Below are 17,031 nucleotides of genomic sequence, written 5' to 3'. Positions count from 1 at the left end.
ACAGTTAGGAAGTTTTTTCTGACTTTCAGTCGAAATCTGGCTTCCAACAACTTGAGCCCATTATTCCGTGTCCTGCACTTTGGGACAATTGAGAAGAGATCCTGCTCCTCCTCTGTGTTAATGGAGAATTTTTATATATCCACACATATAAACATGGATATTAGAAGGTATATGTTTTAAAATCACAAAGAACTAAGCAAAAAAGGCCCACAGGTCTTTGGGCCTAAAATCCAGTCTCATAGTGACTTTGCACCTTATCATAAGTGAACCATGAAAAATCAAACTCAGATAACGGAATTCATCTTGGTGGGATTTAAGGGTGAGCCACAATCACAGATAGCTCTCTTAATTCTCTTCTTGATGATGTATGTGATCACCCTGGTGGGGAACATTGGCATGATTACAGTCACCAGTACTGACTCCAAACTCCACAGCCCTATCTACTTCTTCCTGAAGAACCTGTCCTTCATAGATATATTCTATTCTTCAGTCATTACTCTTAAAGCCATGTTGAGCTTTGCAACCGGGAACAAGACAATTTCCTACAATGGATGTGCAACCCAGATGTTTTTCTTTTCTCTTCTTGGAACTACTGAGGCTTTTTTGCTGGCTGGGATGGCATATGATCGGTTCATTGCTATTTGCAACCCATTGCTCTACCATGTCATGATGTCCAAGAAGACCTGTGCACATCTGGTGGCAGTTTCATACTTCTTTGGCTTCCTTAATTGTTCCACACAGACCGGACTCACATTTAGCTTGTCCTATTGTGAGCCAGGGGAGATCAACCAATGCTTTTGTGATGTCCCAGCAGTCATGAAGGCCTCTTGCTCAGACACATTTCTAAATGAAATTGTGCTCCCAGTTCTGTGTGGGTCAATTGTAATTATAACTTCCACTATTGTCCTGATCTCCTATGGCTACATTGTGGCTACAGTCCTGCGTATAGCTTCTCAAGAGGGAAGAAGCAAAGTCTTCTCAACCTGTACTTCCCATATCATAGCTGTAAGTTTGTTCTTTGGGACAGCTTTCTTTATGTATGGCCAGCCTGGGGCCATCTCTTCTCCTAACCAAGGCAAAGTGGTATATGTCTTCTACACCATTGTCATCCCAATGTTGAACTCATTAATCTACAGCCTAAGGAACAAGGAGGTCAAAGATGCCTTGAGGAGACAACTGAAAAGGATGACTTTCATCCACTGAACATCCAACTATATGACAATTAGCAATGTAAGCAATACAGTCAATAGCAAAGGGAATCCTAGTTATTGAATCTGAGGATTAAACCTTGTGGAAAACTAAAAAATAGTTATAATTGATAACTATTGAGGCTGTTGGCCTTTATTTTCTTACTGCTTTACTTTGAATAAATTTATTAATTTTATTAATATAACCATTTCTGCTAAATTTTTATTGCTAAATTACAGAGCTCTGATTTCCAACACCACTTTTCAAAATCATTAGAAAAGGCAAAGCTTTAATAGGTAAGTCTATCCAAACAAATTTTAATTCTTCTCGTCCAATAATATTGTACTGCTGTATGTTGTCTCATTTTTTAAATATTATTAGCCAGTCAGTCATCAACATTAATATTTTGCAATTACCTTCATATCAATCATTTACAGATTAGGAGAAATGAAAAATGCACAAACCAGTTTCCAAATATATATAGGAAGAAGGTATATTATCTTAATTTATTATTTAATTTTTCAAAACTAATTCATTCTATCCTTCTTTCGCAGATGCTAATTATACCAAACTGAAATATATCCTTTTGGAACTGGTATCACTGTGTCTGACCCATCCATATAATTAATAAACCTTCACCATGTTTTTTTTTTAAATATATTTTTTCCATTAGTCCTCTCATTAATCTAACATTTTTGTTAGTTTCTCCAATATGGCTATTTGCCCAACCCTCTGATACCATTGATTTAAATCTGAACTTTTAAGTCTTTGCAATGCTGTGCTATAACAGACCGTGCCACACATAACAGATGAGTAATAAGGATTGTAGATGTTAAGTCTGTCAGAGGGCCTGAGTAATATATTGAGAAAGGCTAGACCAAAATCCAGTTGTATCATCTGTTGGGAGATCCTAGAAATATCTTGAAAACCTATTTTCCAAAATTCTTGTACCTCTTTTAAGTCCCAACACATGTGCTGGTAGGTTTCTGCAATTCTATATCTCCTCCAGCATACGGGGGAATTTATGGACTCATAAATTATCTTAGATTTGAAGTTAAATACCACACATGTAATATTTTAAGTTACATTTCCCTTATACGGGCAGAGATTGATCTATGTGGTGTTCTATCCCATATCACCCTACATTCAGCCTCCTCAATTTGCAGTTAAGATTTCCTTTGCCGCCACACCAAAGAAGACTCAGGACACAAATATGGTACAATGTTATGTTTATTAAAATATAAAAAATATTCAGCCATAATCAATTCAAGCCAATTAATCGAATTATAACTCCTTCGGCCAGGTGAGGCACAAAGTAACTGGGAGGGAATACTCCCTCCAATCTTCAAGGCATGCCAGTCCCCTTGGACTGTAACTCCCAAACAAGGATGTGGGAAAACTTATCCCTCCTTGCTATTGGATTCAGGTATGTGGTTCCAACTTCCGCACCCTGGCCCCACCATACAGGCGTTCACCATGATGCACAAGCCGGTTGTGATGTTCCTATATTAATGTATATATGGTAAGTGTTGGTTGTTTAGAAGATACATGGTAAGTGGAGTGAAAGAGGAGGGGGAGTGAATGGGCAGTAGAATGCTAGATGATTGGCTGAATGTTTAAAATGGCTGAACGTATAAAAGGAAGAGAGATAGTGGAATCTGGGAGGTGGTGAACGTTGGAGTGGATGTTGATAGGTTGCTTGGTGGGGTTTAGAGAATTGTTTGCCAGGAGAGAGTGGAGAAGGAGGGGGGTGGAGTTTGGATTAGTATTGAGTAAAACCATATGCTTATGTGCCTTAAGAAGAAATCTTGTTAATCTTGTTAGCTTTGTTATCTTTAATAAATACTTAATTTGGTTTACCAAAGGCCTGATCCTTGGCTGGGGTTTCACAGACCAGAAGGGAGGGTAAGGTAATGACCAAGGCTGAAGGGAGACTGTAACAAATGGTGGCAGCGGTGAAGAGAATAACAATACCAGTATTCAGAGTCTTTGGGAATACTAGTATTAGGACGTGACTGGTGGTTGCCTAGCAGGGGGATCTGTTGAGATCTGTGCTAGAGCGGGGAGAGAAACAATAAAAAAGGACAGTCCGGACTGGTGGAGTCCCTGGTGGTGCCTAGTGACAGGCAGTAGCCACGCGCAGGTAGGAACCTGACAGGGAGAGCCAGGGAAGGGCATCACATGTGGTGTTAGCGGTGGGATACGAACAAAGGAGACTACGTCACAGGTGTTGGCTGTAGCGGTGGTACAGATACTAGAGAATCCAGAACAGTGGTGTGGCAAACAGAAATAACAAAACAAGATTTCTTGTGAGAGTGACTGGCAAAGAGTGTGTGGCAAAGAGTGAGTGAACTCAGACACCATGGCTGAATACATAAAAATGAAAAGAGAGGAGCTGGTGGAGAAGTGCATAACATTCAATTTACCTCACGAGGGTAAAGGGGTAGATGAATTGAGGGTAGCACTTATAGGATTTGCAACTGCCCAGCAAAAACAACCTGTCAGGGAAGAGACCCCAGAAGGATATTTAAGCAATCCCGCTTATATAGAGTACTTAAGAGAGAAGTTAAGATGGGAGGCTGAGGAAAAAGACAAGCAGAGGGAGTTGGAAGCTGAGAGATTGACGATGGAACCTGATGGGAAAGATAAACAGAGGGAGTTGGAAACTGAGAGATTGAGGATGGAAGGTGCAGAGAAGGAAAAACAGAGGGAGTTGGAATTTGAGAGAATGAGAGTGCATGCGGAATTACAGGCAGAAAAGTTAAAATTTGAAAGAGAGAAGTTTTATTCTGATGAGACAAGAAAGGACAGAGATGGAGCAAAAATAAAAATTACTCCAAAGGACTTTGCTGTCTATGAGCCTGGTCAAGATCCTCAAATTTACCTCAGCACCTTTGAAAAAGCAGCTCAGTTGTGGGGGCTACCTGAAGATAAATGCATGCAGTATTTATCAAACCTGATTAAAGGGGAATTGGCTGTGGTATACCAATATTTCCCCTCAGACAGGCCCGTCACCTATGCTGAATTCAAAGAAGCAGTGTTTAAAAGATTCAGACTGGGGCCTGATTATTTTAGAAAGCTTTTCAGAAACTGCCAGATACAGACAGGGAGGTCTTTCGTGGAGCTGGGGGCAAAACTGATGGACATATTTGGGAAATGGCTGACAAGTGCAAAAGCTCAGTCTGTGGAGGAGGTGAAAAACCTCATGATATTGGATCAATTATACCATCAGTTACCACCAGAAATAAGGCTCCTGGTCAAAGACCGTTCCCCTACATCTGTTCAAGAGGCTGCAGAGATGGCGGATCACTTCGCCTCCAATAGAACTGGCTGGGTGGGGAAAACATCCAGAGATTTTAAACCCAGACCATATAATGCTGGCAGAAGGGATGTGGTACCACAGCGAGTGAGTCCTCCAGTAAAATCTGAAGGGCACAGGACACCCCAGAGTGGATCTGTGTACCCTAAAAGTGAGGAGAAATTATGCTACAAATGTGGTAGACCGGGTCACCTACATTTTCAATGTGAGGTTGCCAACCCCATTAGTAATCCTGCTCAGACAAGGGCAGTGAAAACAGAGCCCAAGGCTTTAGAAACAGCGAAAAAGGTTCAGTTCTGCCAGATAAACTGGACAGAAGTAACAGACCTTGATTCAAGTCTGAGAGAGGAAGTGAGTGTACAAGGGGCAAATTATTGGGCATTGCTTGATACTGGTGCCGCTCAGACATTACTGAGGCCAGATTTAATAAAATCTGAGGTAATATTACCTCAGGAAACTGTGACTATCCAAGGAGTGAGGGATCAACCAGAAAGTTTGCCTGTGACCCTGGTGGAAATGACTTGGAGAGGCCGAGAGGGCCGATATAAAGTAGGCATTAATGCCCAGCAACAAGAACCAGTAATACTGGGAAGAGATGTAATGGGAGCCCAAGGAAAGATATATGTAGTGACCAGACAGCAACTTGGCAGAGAAAAAGAAGCCATATTAAGGGGGGCTGAAACAAACAGGGTGGAATCTGTTAACCAGCCTCAGGTCACCATAGCAACCACTAGCAGGCCTGCTGAAGGAGACAAAGTGTATCAAGTGGTCTCTGATAAGAAAGAAGCAGAGCAATTCAGGGAAGAGCTGCATAAAGATATAAGTTTGAAGCAGATAAAGGAACAAGCTCTGACCCAACAGATTCCTTTCACTGACAAACTGAGGAATCAAGTTGTGTGTGAGAATGGGATTTTATATAGACTGTGGATGCCCGCTGAGAGAAAGGATGAATGTGAACCAGTGAAGCAATTGATAGTACCTAGCAAATACAGAACCAGATTGCTAGAGGTAGCCCACGATGTCCCATGTGCAGAACATCTGGGAATAAAAAAGACCAAGAGGAGATTGGCGGCACACTATTATTGGCCAAACATCTCCAAAGATGTAAAACAACATTGTCTAACTTGTGGTATCTGCCAAAAGGTGGGAAAAAGTGGAGTAAAGACTAAGGCACCCTTAAAGCCCCTTCCTATAATTGGACAACCCTTTTATAGAGTGGGAATAGATTTGGTGGGCCCTTTTTCCAAACCCACAAGGCATGGCAAGAAATATCTAGTAGTGGTGGTGGATTTTGCCACCGGGTACCCAGACGCAGAAGCACTAAGATCTGTAGAAGCCCCTGTGGTGGCAGACCGGTCCCACTAGGACACTCACCAGATCCCCACCAGACATTAAGCACTGATGGTTCCCTTTACCAAAATGCCTCAGCCTCCTCAATTTCCCCCAATTACCTCACCTGCCCGAATTCCATGCCAGCCAAAGCAGAACAACCCAGACTTCTCCCTGAAGGCCAATCAAATCGACCCAAGCAGTATGGAGTAGGCAAAACCAAAGGGATTCTGAAATCAGGATCCCCCCCAAAAAAATCCTACTCAGCCCCTATTGGCGACTAGCAAAGCCCATACCGATAAGCGAGGGAGGGAGGGTGCCGCAAGGCAAAAAATGCACACTTTAAGGGAGGAGCGGTCTTTTATACCCACTAATCCCTATCCCCTCATTGGTCTAATGACCCCACCTTCCCGAGCCTTCTGTGTAAAATGGGTGGCGGCAAACACGCCATTCCTACCAGACCTGAAGAGAAATATTGTTTTCATAATCCACATCTAATAAATGTTGGTATAATAATGAAATTAATATTTTTGAGTCTGCACTCTCTTCCAATATCAAATTCTCAAATTTAGTACAGTCTCTATTAGCTTGTTCTTGTACCACAGGTCTAGCAAGAAATATTCTCAACTGGTGGCCAAATAACCACAGGTTGTCCTATTTTAGCTGCAATGTCTGCTATTGTTAACAGCTTGCCCATATTGTAAAAGTCTCTCATTCTACATAAATCTCTAAATCTCCAGTTGCTGGCATCATAATGCCTACCTATTGGGAGGAAAGGGGAAACTCTAAGAGAAAATAAATCAACTTCTCTTGCCCAAATTTTGAACACTGTTAAAGTAAATTCATTTTCAATCCAACCTAATGTTTATGTTTATAAAATAAATAATTATGCAACTGATTTTTGTACTTTCATCCTTTCTAATTCAACCTATTGATCCATAGGGTTCTCTTGGGTTAACAATATAATATGTTGAAATTTACATGCTTCAAAATATAGACGGAGTTTTGGTGTCCCCCATCCCGTTTTGAAATTCATTCAGACAAGAATTTGTGCTTAGATAAATGATATATAAGCAGTATACATCTTAACCACTACACCACACTGGCTCTCTCAGTATAACAGGAACTCTAGTTAAATTACAACAAAAGTTAGACCTATATGGAAAATGACCCTTCAATCCAGACTGAGATTTGAGCATTGGAGAAGTTCTTAAGAAAAAAATTAAGTGGGGTTATAAATTTCAAGTTCCCTCGAAAGAGAGGCTATTGTTAAACCACTCAGGGAATTGTAGGTCTGAATAGATGACTCCTAATAATTCTTCACAAACTACACTTCCCAGGATTCTTTGGAATAATAGTGGAATAAATGTGTGGTGTGAACATGGCCTCAGACATATGCAATTGATTCTACTGTTTGATAGGTTTGACAGATTAACACATTGACTTCATTCTCAAGCAAGTTAACTGCATTTAAGTCCCATTGAAAGTGTGACTAAGTTCATCACGAGTGACTAACTTGTCCTTCATCATGACCAACTTCATTTTAATGATTATCTAATCTTCCCTGGATTGGGGCCTTAAAATGTGATAGGAACAATAAAGATTGCTTATTGTAAGATTTGAAGCATCTAGGGACAAAATGTTCTTAAAATCTTGATGTTGAGCTTATCTACACAGATTGTTTTCTAATTCCCGTCTCCCATGCTTTTAAAAAAAAATCTTTTTATTATTTGATTTATATCGTGCCCTTCCTCCCAGCAGGAGCCCAGGGTGCCATTTTTCTGTCTATCCATTCCTTTTCTTTTTCTCAGTGACTCCTATCATCAACATGCCTGTCAAAATACACTTCCCAAATGTGATTCCCTGCTCATCCTCCTTCCTTCCCTTCCAGTTCCAGCCAAACTATCCCCTTTTTTGGATGGCATCCACAGCCTGGCTGGCCTTGATAAGATCCCCAAGACTCTGGAGTGGCAACTGATTTAATATCAATCCATGCCAAACTGGGATCACATGCAGAGGGACATTTGAAGGTCCAGGAAAGCTTTTGTTCTGATCAGAAAGTCACTGCCTGCCTGATTCTAACAGGGGTAAAATACTAAAAGCACTTTAAAACATCATGAAAACAAACTTTAAAATACATTAAAACAAAACTTGAAGAGATGAGTTTTTTTTACTGATTCTGTTAAAATATGAATAGTTCTGGTATATTGCATGTATTATTATATACATTATTATACATATAGCATTACATGCATATTATACACTTATACACCCTAGGTTTCCTAAAGTATCAGTACATAAGAATACATACAACAATTCATATAACTATATAGAAATACTTATGTATTAATACTTAAATTTTGCTGCAGAAATATAGTACTGCATCTTTTATATATATTATATTTGTAATAACATATATTATATAATACATACTTTATATGTATTATATTTGGATATAATTTCACATATAATTAGTCAGGCTTTTAAGAAAAACTTGACTTGGACATAAGAGGGTGCTCAATGCACAAGGTTTTCCAATGTGAGCAAATCTCAATTAGATTAGATCTGTCAAATGCCATGTATAAATCCATTTAAAATGGATTCCTCTTCCATCTTATGATGGAAAGAACTGAGAGGTTATGACATATTCTAATCTTGCAAAACAAAATATGTCTAGAAGCTAGTCCCACTAGGAGCCCTTGCATCTTGAAACGTAATGATACTCAAGAGACTGACCTTGATTTGTAGCTGTTTCTCAAGTGTTATAGGACTATTTACAGATGCATTAAAGATGAACACAGAAAGAACATTGCCATGACTCATTTGTCTCATAGGTAGGTGCGGAAATAATATGTTGATAGCATAAAAAAAGAATATTTCTGATTTGTTTCAGAGACAGAAGTATCTGTGAGGGGGATTATGAAGCATGGAATTGTTCCGATGGAAGAGACAGAATGACTCTAGATTCTTGAATGTTACATTAATTCAGGTTGAAATAAACAAATATATTTATGAATGAGGTTGTTGGAACACCATAAAATGTCATTGCCCTGCATGAAAGAATTTGAATGGTTGTCTCCTTATAAGGACCATAATACTTTCAGGCAGTAAGACACAAGAATGTTGCTTACCTCTGTAACTAAGGTCAATTTTTTTTTCATGCTTTAAAGGAAGTAATTGTAAATTAGACTCAGCTTGCAATATAATCAGCAACACTATACATTGTCTGAAATAACAGCTGACAAGGTAAGAATTGTATATATGGAAGAAGAGAAATTTATGAAAGATGGCAGAGATCCAGATTTATTTATGCATAGTATAATCTGTATTTATTCACTAATAATACATGCATGTTTTATTTCACATTTCTCACATATCTCATTCATACAACATTCTCTTATGTAGGGAGAGTGGCTCAGTGATAGAGCATCTGCTTTGCATGCAAAAGGTGCACAGTTTAATGTTCGAGATCTTCCTACAGGGCTAGGAGAGGCCTGAAACTCTGGAGAGCCACTGTCAGTCAGTGTAGACCAGCTTTCCCAGATGTTGTTGGACCACAATTCCCATCTTTCCTGAGCATTGGCAATGCTGGCTGAGGCTGATGGGAGTTGTGGTCCAACATCAGCTGGTGGCCCACTAGTTGGGAAAGGCTGGTGTAGACAATACTGAGCTAGATGGACCAATGGTCTGATTCAGTATAAAGAAGCTTCTTGGCAGCTGCAAGGACATTGATAGTGAAGCATCGGAAGGCATTCAGTTTCCATAGTTTAGATAGCTGGAATAAGAAAGTCTGGTAAACAGCCCTACTGGAGAAAATATATCATATGCTGAGGGTATCTTGGGGACAAACTACACAAGATCAATTTTTGGCAATGTGGCAGGACATTATATACAAATAATGATACATGCAGGTACCCAATACTCTGTTTATGTGGAAGCATGGCAAAGAAGAATAGAACTTTGTGAGGGGGAAAATGAGGTCAGTTAATCAATTATAAAGTCCGATTCCCTAGATACAGGGATCAAATTGCTGTGGTAATTTAGCACACCTGTACTCTTCTAAATGAATAAGGCAAAAATATCTTTTGATTATATACACGGAATTATGTTTTATCTGTTCCAGATTGTAATTTATAGGGAAAAGGGGGATTTTTTTCCCTTTTAAATTTTTTAATTTGTTTTAGTTGAATCTTAATGAATTGTAATGTTGCAATAATGAAATAAAATAAATTTTGAAATTCAGACAAGAAAAGAAAAAAAGCTTCGTATATTTCTACATAAGTGCCCAGACTACTGGTAATGTTGCCTTCCTCTTTCTCCACATCCCTTTCTATCATCATCTGCATCTGGTCTTAGAGTATGTCTGCTAAGCAGTTGTTCATAAAACAACACTTAACACCTCAGGAGCTGAGTGAACAGCTAAGGAGGGCTCATTACAATCACCTGAAACTAGGACTCCCAACCTCTAGCTGTAGTGGTTTTCAAATACGGTTGTCTGTGTTTATCAGTTTTCTTTTTCTTTTGTTGAACATGTATGTTTTTTTTACCAAACTGGCTTTAAAAAAAACCCTACCACTGCTTTGTAGCAAATCTACATGTTGTCTGCAGCAGCCTTCTGGAGATGTAATGGGTGATCTTGAATTTCTTTGCTTGTTTGCATTTCTTTGCATGTACTTATTTTTCAGTTAATTTGTCTGAATATATCAGACTATCCTTACCAACGGCTGAGTGACACTGATGGATACAACATAATGATAATGATATCTGGATGAGTGTGATTTGTTGGTTCTTCTAACTGCTTACATATGAAGTACTCTATGTTACAGAATCAATATGGATTTGAGGATCCCTTCCACCTTGTTGCTTCTGGGACTCTTAAGCACCTTAATGTCAGGACCTGGTAATATTTTCTTTTCTTTTTTGGCTTCTCTTTCAGGTTTTCATTACCATAATTTCACAAAGCAACTATATTTTTGATGCAAAGTAGCAGTAGAGTGTTGGCTCAAGGTTATGTCCTGTGCCCTTGGCATATGCCACTGTGGGGATTGTCTACCAAAGCACTTGTTTCTGATGTTTGCAAGCACACAAATAATGGAAGAAGACACTTCATACTGACTTCCCATCTTGTGATAATTAAGCCATGGAAAATCATACTGAGATCACTGAATTCATCCTGGTGGGCTTTAAGGGCCAGCCACAAATGCAAATAGTTCTCTTACTGCTCTTTTTGCTGATGTACATCATCACCCTGGTGGGGAACATTGGCATGATCATAATCACCAGTTCTGATTCCCAACTCCATACTCCTATGTACTATTTCCTAAAGAACCTGTCCTTCTTGGATATTTGCTACTCTTCTGTCATCACTCCCAAAGCCATGGTGAGTTTTGCAACGGGGAACAAAGCCATTTCCTACAATGGGTGTGCAAGTCAGATGTTCTTCTTCTCTCTTTTTGGAACCACAGAGGCTTTTTTCCTAGCTGTGATGGCATATGACCGGTTCATTGCCATCTGTAGCCCATTGCTCTATCATACCATTATGTCCAAAAAGAGATGTGTGGGCCTTATGTGTATCTCTTACGTCTTTGGTTGTGTCAACTGCTGCACCCAGACAGGGTTTACATTCAGTCTGTCATTTTGTGGCCCAACTGAAGTAAACCACTTCTTTTGTGATGTCCCAGCTGTCATGAAGGCCTCCTGCTCAGACACGTTTGTGAATGAAATTGTGCTCTTAGTGGTCTGCGGGCTCATCATAGTGACCACAGCGATAATTGTCCTCGTATCTTATGGTTACATTGTTACAACCATCTTACGCATACCATCTGTTAAAGGGAGACACAAAGCCTTCTCAACTTGCACGTCCCATTTAATGGCAGTAAGCTTATTCTTTGGGACGGTTTTCTTTATGTATGCCCAACCTGGGGCCATGTCCTCTCCTAATCGAGGGAAAGTGGTGTCAGTTTTCTACACTGTTGTCATCCCAATGTTGAATCCCATTATCTACAGTCTAAGAAACAAGGAGGTGAAAGAAGCTCTGAACAGACAATTTAGAAGGAGAGGCTTTTTCCATTGATATAGAGATTCTAACTCTGTCTACTGATACATGTCTGCTCAGAAGTAAATTGTATTGAGTTCAATGGGACTTACTCCTAGTTGAGTGTGTATAGGATTGCAGCTTTAATATACATATCATCAGTGGATAATGTCTACAGTCCTACTTATAACTGGCTGCTCCATCCTCCTGAAGCCAATTGGATTTAAGGAGCTTAAATGTATGCAAGATTGCCAACAATGTTAAATAGAAGAAAAGAAGAAAAGATTTCAATGTTTAAAATCTACTTTTCTGAATACTCGCAAGTTGTTCACAATAATGGGTTAATGTACTTCCAACTAAGCCATCTCATAGCATTTGAATGTTAGTTTCTAGTTTTCCTTTAGTTTCCTCAAGAAACATGTATTTCTAAAATTCATCCATGATGGACAAGTTTTCACATATTGTCCTTTGAATGAAAAGGAAATCATAACTAAAATTCCATCTGATGATCAAATTTAGCGTGGCTCGTTGTACATGTGTGCCTTTGGGTGTGTGGGGTAGGACATATGTTTATCTGAAAAATGTTGCTAAGGAGAGGTCTTTGTTAACAAAGAGAGATCAATATTTGTCCTAGTGTTGGCCTAGATCACATACATGGCCTCTAACTCTCCAGTTGGCTGCTGCTTGGCACCACTAGATGAAGGTGCCCTTGACGTATCAGAGCAAGAGCTGGTCAGGGTGATGTAGTAGGTCTGGCAGCAGCGGTGCGATTGCTTGGCTCAAGTAAGCAAAGGAAATCAATTAGATAGCCAAGCTAGCACATTGTGGCTACTCAATCCATAAGGGCTGTACATTCCCAGCCTATCTTTGAAAGTGATGTCATCTTAACTAGCAGTGGCTTATGAGAGTGTGCAGAGGCAGTGGTATTTTTCTGGTGGTAATGCTGCACTCTGATGAGAACAGCCATCCTGATGAGTGCAGTGCCACCACTATGGATACCACTATGGAGAGGATGCCCATACCTCCACTTCCCTAACAAGCCACCACTGATCATAATGATCCTCCACTCAACTGTAGTTGCTATTGAAAAGGTGAGGAAAGGACCTAGCTGTCATATACTAATAGGGGAATTTCTTAGTTTTGGTTTCTTTCTGTTTCTCATTTTTCCAATCTTAATTTCAATTCTCTACAATTTTGTTTTGTTTTTTTAAAAAAGATGAAAATTCATCAGCATTTTAATGTGAATTTCTCTTAGAATACACAGGTTTATTGGCAATGTTGCCTAATACACAATGTTTTGGAATACATTTTCCCTAACAGAATGCATTCTTATATTACTGATGCTAATATATGCATTTTAATGCACACTTTACCTAGTATATGCATTTTTAGATACTTTTCTTGGGTAGAGAATTGCATTGCAAAATTTGAAGAAGTATGACTTTCAAAGATTGACTGGGTTTTGGTTCACATATTATTTCAAGGAATTGAAATATGAATTAGGTAGACTTGCCTAATGTGAACTGAATTGAATTGATCCCCAGTTCTGGGGGAAGGAAGAAGTAAAGTGGCAGCAAGGTCTAAAACCAGCAACAATAGTCATTTGAGTACCTTCCAACTGTATACGTAGGACCTCTTCTGAGCCTATATGCCTCCCCCCCCCTAAAAATCCCCTATGCTTATGTGGAGTGCATGCACACACAAGTTTTAAAAGTGGTGGGCAAGGGAGGTTGAAATGAGGTTTTTTTTCTTTACTTCCTTTCCAATAATTGTTGGCAAAGAAAGAGTGCCTGAATGTATTTTTCCACAGCAGAGTTACAAGGCCAAGAAGCACAGAGTCCGTGCAGATCTCAAGGACAAGTATCCAAGGCAACCAGCTGGCCTTATCTATAAGACTTAGCAGATCTGGCCAGTCGGTGTGGGGGTCGAGGAGTTTGTACAGAGAGAGCTTGTGATATATTGTCAGTAAAGTGACTCTTAAAACTTATTGCTTGTCCGGCTCATTGCTTCAACTGGCATCCAGCCTGTCACTATACTGTTCTGCATCCTGGGCATCTGCTTGCGCCAGATACAACATCCAACAAGTGGTAGCAGAGGATGGTTACCTGGTGCTGATGGTTACCTGGTGCTGAGGATTGCACAAAAGCGGCAGAGAAAAGCCAGAACTGCAGACCAGCGAGTAAAACAGCAGAGAGACGGAGAAACCGAAAGCTGAGCTGAAAGCTGTGAGAGAGCCGTGGGGAAAAAAAACCTGACTGAAGGACAGAGGTGAGAAGCTCTAATTACAAAGGCGGTGAACTGTGAAAAGTGAAAGTATGTCTGTTACGTTATCGGCCGGGATTCCCTTGGAAAGGCTGACAGGGAAAAATTATGGCACTTGGAAACAGAGAATGCAGGCTTTTCTAGTGAAAGAAGGAGTTTGGAATGTAATCGCAGAAGACCCACCCGCCGTAGTGCCAATTCCAGCAGATTGGAGAAGGCTGGATGAGAGGGCAAAGGCGTTAATTGTTCTTGCTATTGATGATTCTCAATTACTGCACGTGCGTGACGCAGTAATAGCAAAGGAAACCTGGGAAACTTTGAAAAATATTCATGTGAAAAAGACTGCTAGTTCTAAAATATATCTTGCCAGAAGATTGTATCAGATGCGCTTATCTGGAGATACAACCATGTCAGAGCATTTGTTGGAAATAAACAGACTGTTTACTGAGTTGTCAGAACGTGAAATTGAACATTCTCAAACGCGAAAAGTGTATATCACACTATCTTCACTAGATTCAAGTTATGATAGTCTGGTGAGCTCTTTGGAAGCAATGGACGATGCCAATCTCAATATGGATTATATAGAAGGCAAACTTTTACAAGAATTTCAAAGAAGGCAAGAAATGACAAAGCAGGAAAAGACTGAGTCTAAACACAACGTGGAAAAACAGAACAACAAAGCTGCACAAGAGAGACTGTATGGACAAAAGGCATGTTATTTTTGTGGTTCCAAGCAACATCTTCAAAGGAATTGTGAAGCAAGAAGAAGAGAAAGAGGAAGAAAACCATGTGTACAGGTGATCTATGCTAGTAAGAATAAGCAATGTATTAACAATGAGCAGGGAAATAACTGTAAAGATTTATGGGCAATTGACAGTGGGGCAAGAAATAGTATAATCAAAGATAAATCCATGTTTCATACATTTTGTGACGTAGAGGATCATGTAATAATGGCTGATGGATCTAAGAAACTTATCAAAAGTAGAGGAACAGTGAAATTAGCAGGTTTTAATACAATAATGACAGATGTGCTGTTTATTCCTGACATTGAAAGCAACATTATGGCTGTGTCGAAACTCAATGAAATGGGGTTCATTGTAATGTTCAAAAGGGGTTCAGTGCATATTATGAGAGGAGAAAAAATATTCATGAAAGGGATAGTAAAGAAGTCACTGTTCTATATGCAGCTGAGAGTCCTCAGTAAAGACACAGACAGGACACATAGAGGTTCAATAGGGATTAACCTAATGCAGTCAGTGAAAGCACAGACACCAGTGATTGATGCTGATGTTGTGGCTAATAAAACAGAGCAGGACAAAGAGCCCTCAAGCCTCGGGGATATAAAACAATTACCCATAGCCGAACAGAATGAATGGCATGCAGCGATGAAAGAGGAGCTGGAAGCAATGTGAAAAAATGGCACATGGACGCTAGTACCTCTGCCCCCAGGGAAGAAAGCTATAGGGTGTAAATGGATATTTAAACGTAAGCAGTCGAGTACAGGACAGATACAAAGGTATAGGGCACGCCTAGTAGCTAAGGGCTTTACACAGCAATTCGGGACGGACTACGATGCAGTTTTCGCTCCCGTGGTGAAACATGAGTCAATCAGGGTTTTGCTAAAAATAGCTGCCATAGAAAACATGCATGTAAGCCACTATGACATCGGCACGGCGTTTTTACATGGGGAGTTAAAAGAAGAAATCTATATGGAACAGCCTCCCGGATGTGAAACACAGCCAGGTCTAGTTTGCAAGTTACAGAAATCCCTTTATGGTCTGCGCCAGAGTGCGCGCTGTTGGAACAAAAAATTAGATGATGTTCTGCAGTCAATGAATTTCAAGCGTTGTGTGGCAGACCCCTGTGTGTATGTGAAAGAAACAAAGGGGGGGCTCACATACTGCCTAGTTTATGTAGATGACATCCTGTACTTTTCCCATGGGGAGGAAGACGAAAGAGAGTTCCATAATAGTCTGAAACAACATGTGGTAACGAAATGTTTGGGACCTGTAAGTCATTATTTAGGTACAGAGGTCATACGGGGTTCAGACGGGAGTTTCGTGTTAAAACAGGAAGGAAAGATAAAACAAATACTAGCAGAATGTGGGATGTCTGAATGTAAGGCAGTAGGGACTCCCATGACAACATCATTTCAACAAGAAACCACAGAGACAGCTTGCGAAAACCCTGCTAGGTACAGACACATCATAGGACAGTTGCAATATCTTGTTAAGGTAACAAGACCTGACATTTGTAATTTGTAATTAAGTCGAAAAGTAGAACAGCCTACTGAGACAGATTGGCAAGGAATAAAATGAGTCCTGAGGTATTTGCAAGGTACTAGCAGTAAAGGTCTAGTGTTGTCCAGCAGTAAACACGGGAGTATGTGCTGCTATGTAGATGCGGATCATGCTGGCGATCCCAGTAGCCGCAAGTCTACTACTGGTGTTGTCATTCTATTATATGATTCAGTGATTGATTGGTGCAGTAAGAGGCAAACTATAGTGGCTACATCGAGTTCAGAAGCTGAATATATAGCGTTGTCTCTGGTTTGTAACGAACTTACCTGGTTCGACCATCTACTGTTTGAAATTGGAAAAGGCATAGACAAACCAATCAAAATATATGAGGACAATCAGACCTGCATTAAGCTAGCTCAGTCAGAAGCACACACCAAGAGAACCAAGCATATCAGCATCAAATATCACCATGTCAGAGAAATGATTAAACAAGGGTTTGTGGAATTAACTTATTGTAACACTGCTGATATGCTGGCTGACGTTATGACGAAACCACTAAGTGAAGACAAGTTCTTAAAACTGATAAATCAAGTAGGTATGACAGCGAAAGTGGGATGATGGGAATCATGAAAAATAATTGCTGAAATAAATGTAATAAA

At 39.9% G+C, this 17,031-nt stretch overlaps 2 protein-coding genes across 2 annotated transcripts; both read left to right on the top strand.

Annotated features, from left to right (window-relative positions):
* The first annotated feature begins 270 nt into the window (after window positions 1-270).
* Window positions 271-1,203, top strand: LOC133367965 (olfactory receptor 9S13-like). The gene has a single exon (XM_061592051.1). The coding sequence runs from the start codon at window positions 271-273 to the stop codon at window positions 1,201-1,203; it is 933 nt and encodes a 310-aa protein (XP_061448035.1).
* Window positions 1,204-10,976: 9,773 nt separating this feature from the next.
* On the top strand, window positions 10,977-11,909 carry LOC133367964 (olfactory receptor 9S13-like). Its single transcript, XM_061592050.1, has one exon. It carries the CDS (start codon window positions 10,977-10,979, stop codon window positions 11,907-11,909), a length of 933 nt encoding a protein of 310 aa, XP_061448034.1.
* Window positions 11,910-17,031: the final 5,122 nt, after the last annotated feature.

This window comes from Rhineura floridana, chromosome 11, assembly GCF_030035675.1.
Source record: "Rhineura floridana isolate rRhiFlo1 chromosome 11, rRhiFlo1.hap2, whole genome shotgun sequence".
Taxonomy (NCBI): Eukaryota; Metazoa; Chordata; class Lepidosauria; order Squamata; family Rhineuridae; genus Rhineura; species Rhineura floridana.
Note: the sequence above shows the minus strand (reverse complement) of the source record. Positions and strands in the feature narration are given on the sequence as shown.

Coding starts and splice junctions, on each gene's coding strand:
- LOC133367965 (XM_061592051.1), top strand. CDS start 271: ATGAAAAATCAAACTCAGATAACGGAATTCATCTTGGTGGGATTTAAG.
- LOC133367964 (XM_061592050.1), top strand. CDS start 10,977: ATGGAAAATCATACTGAGATCACTGAATTCATCCTGGTGGGCTTTAAG.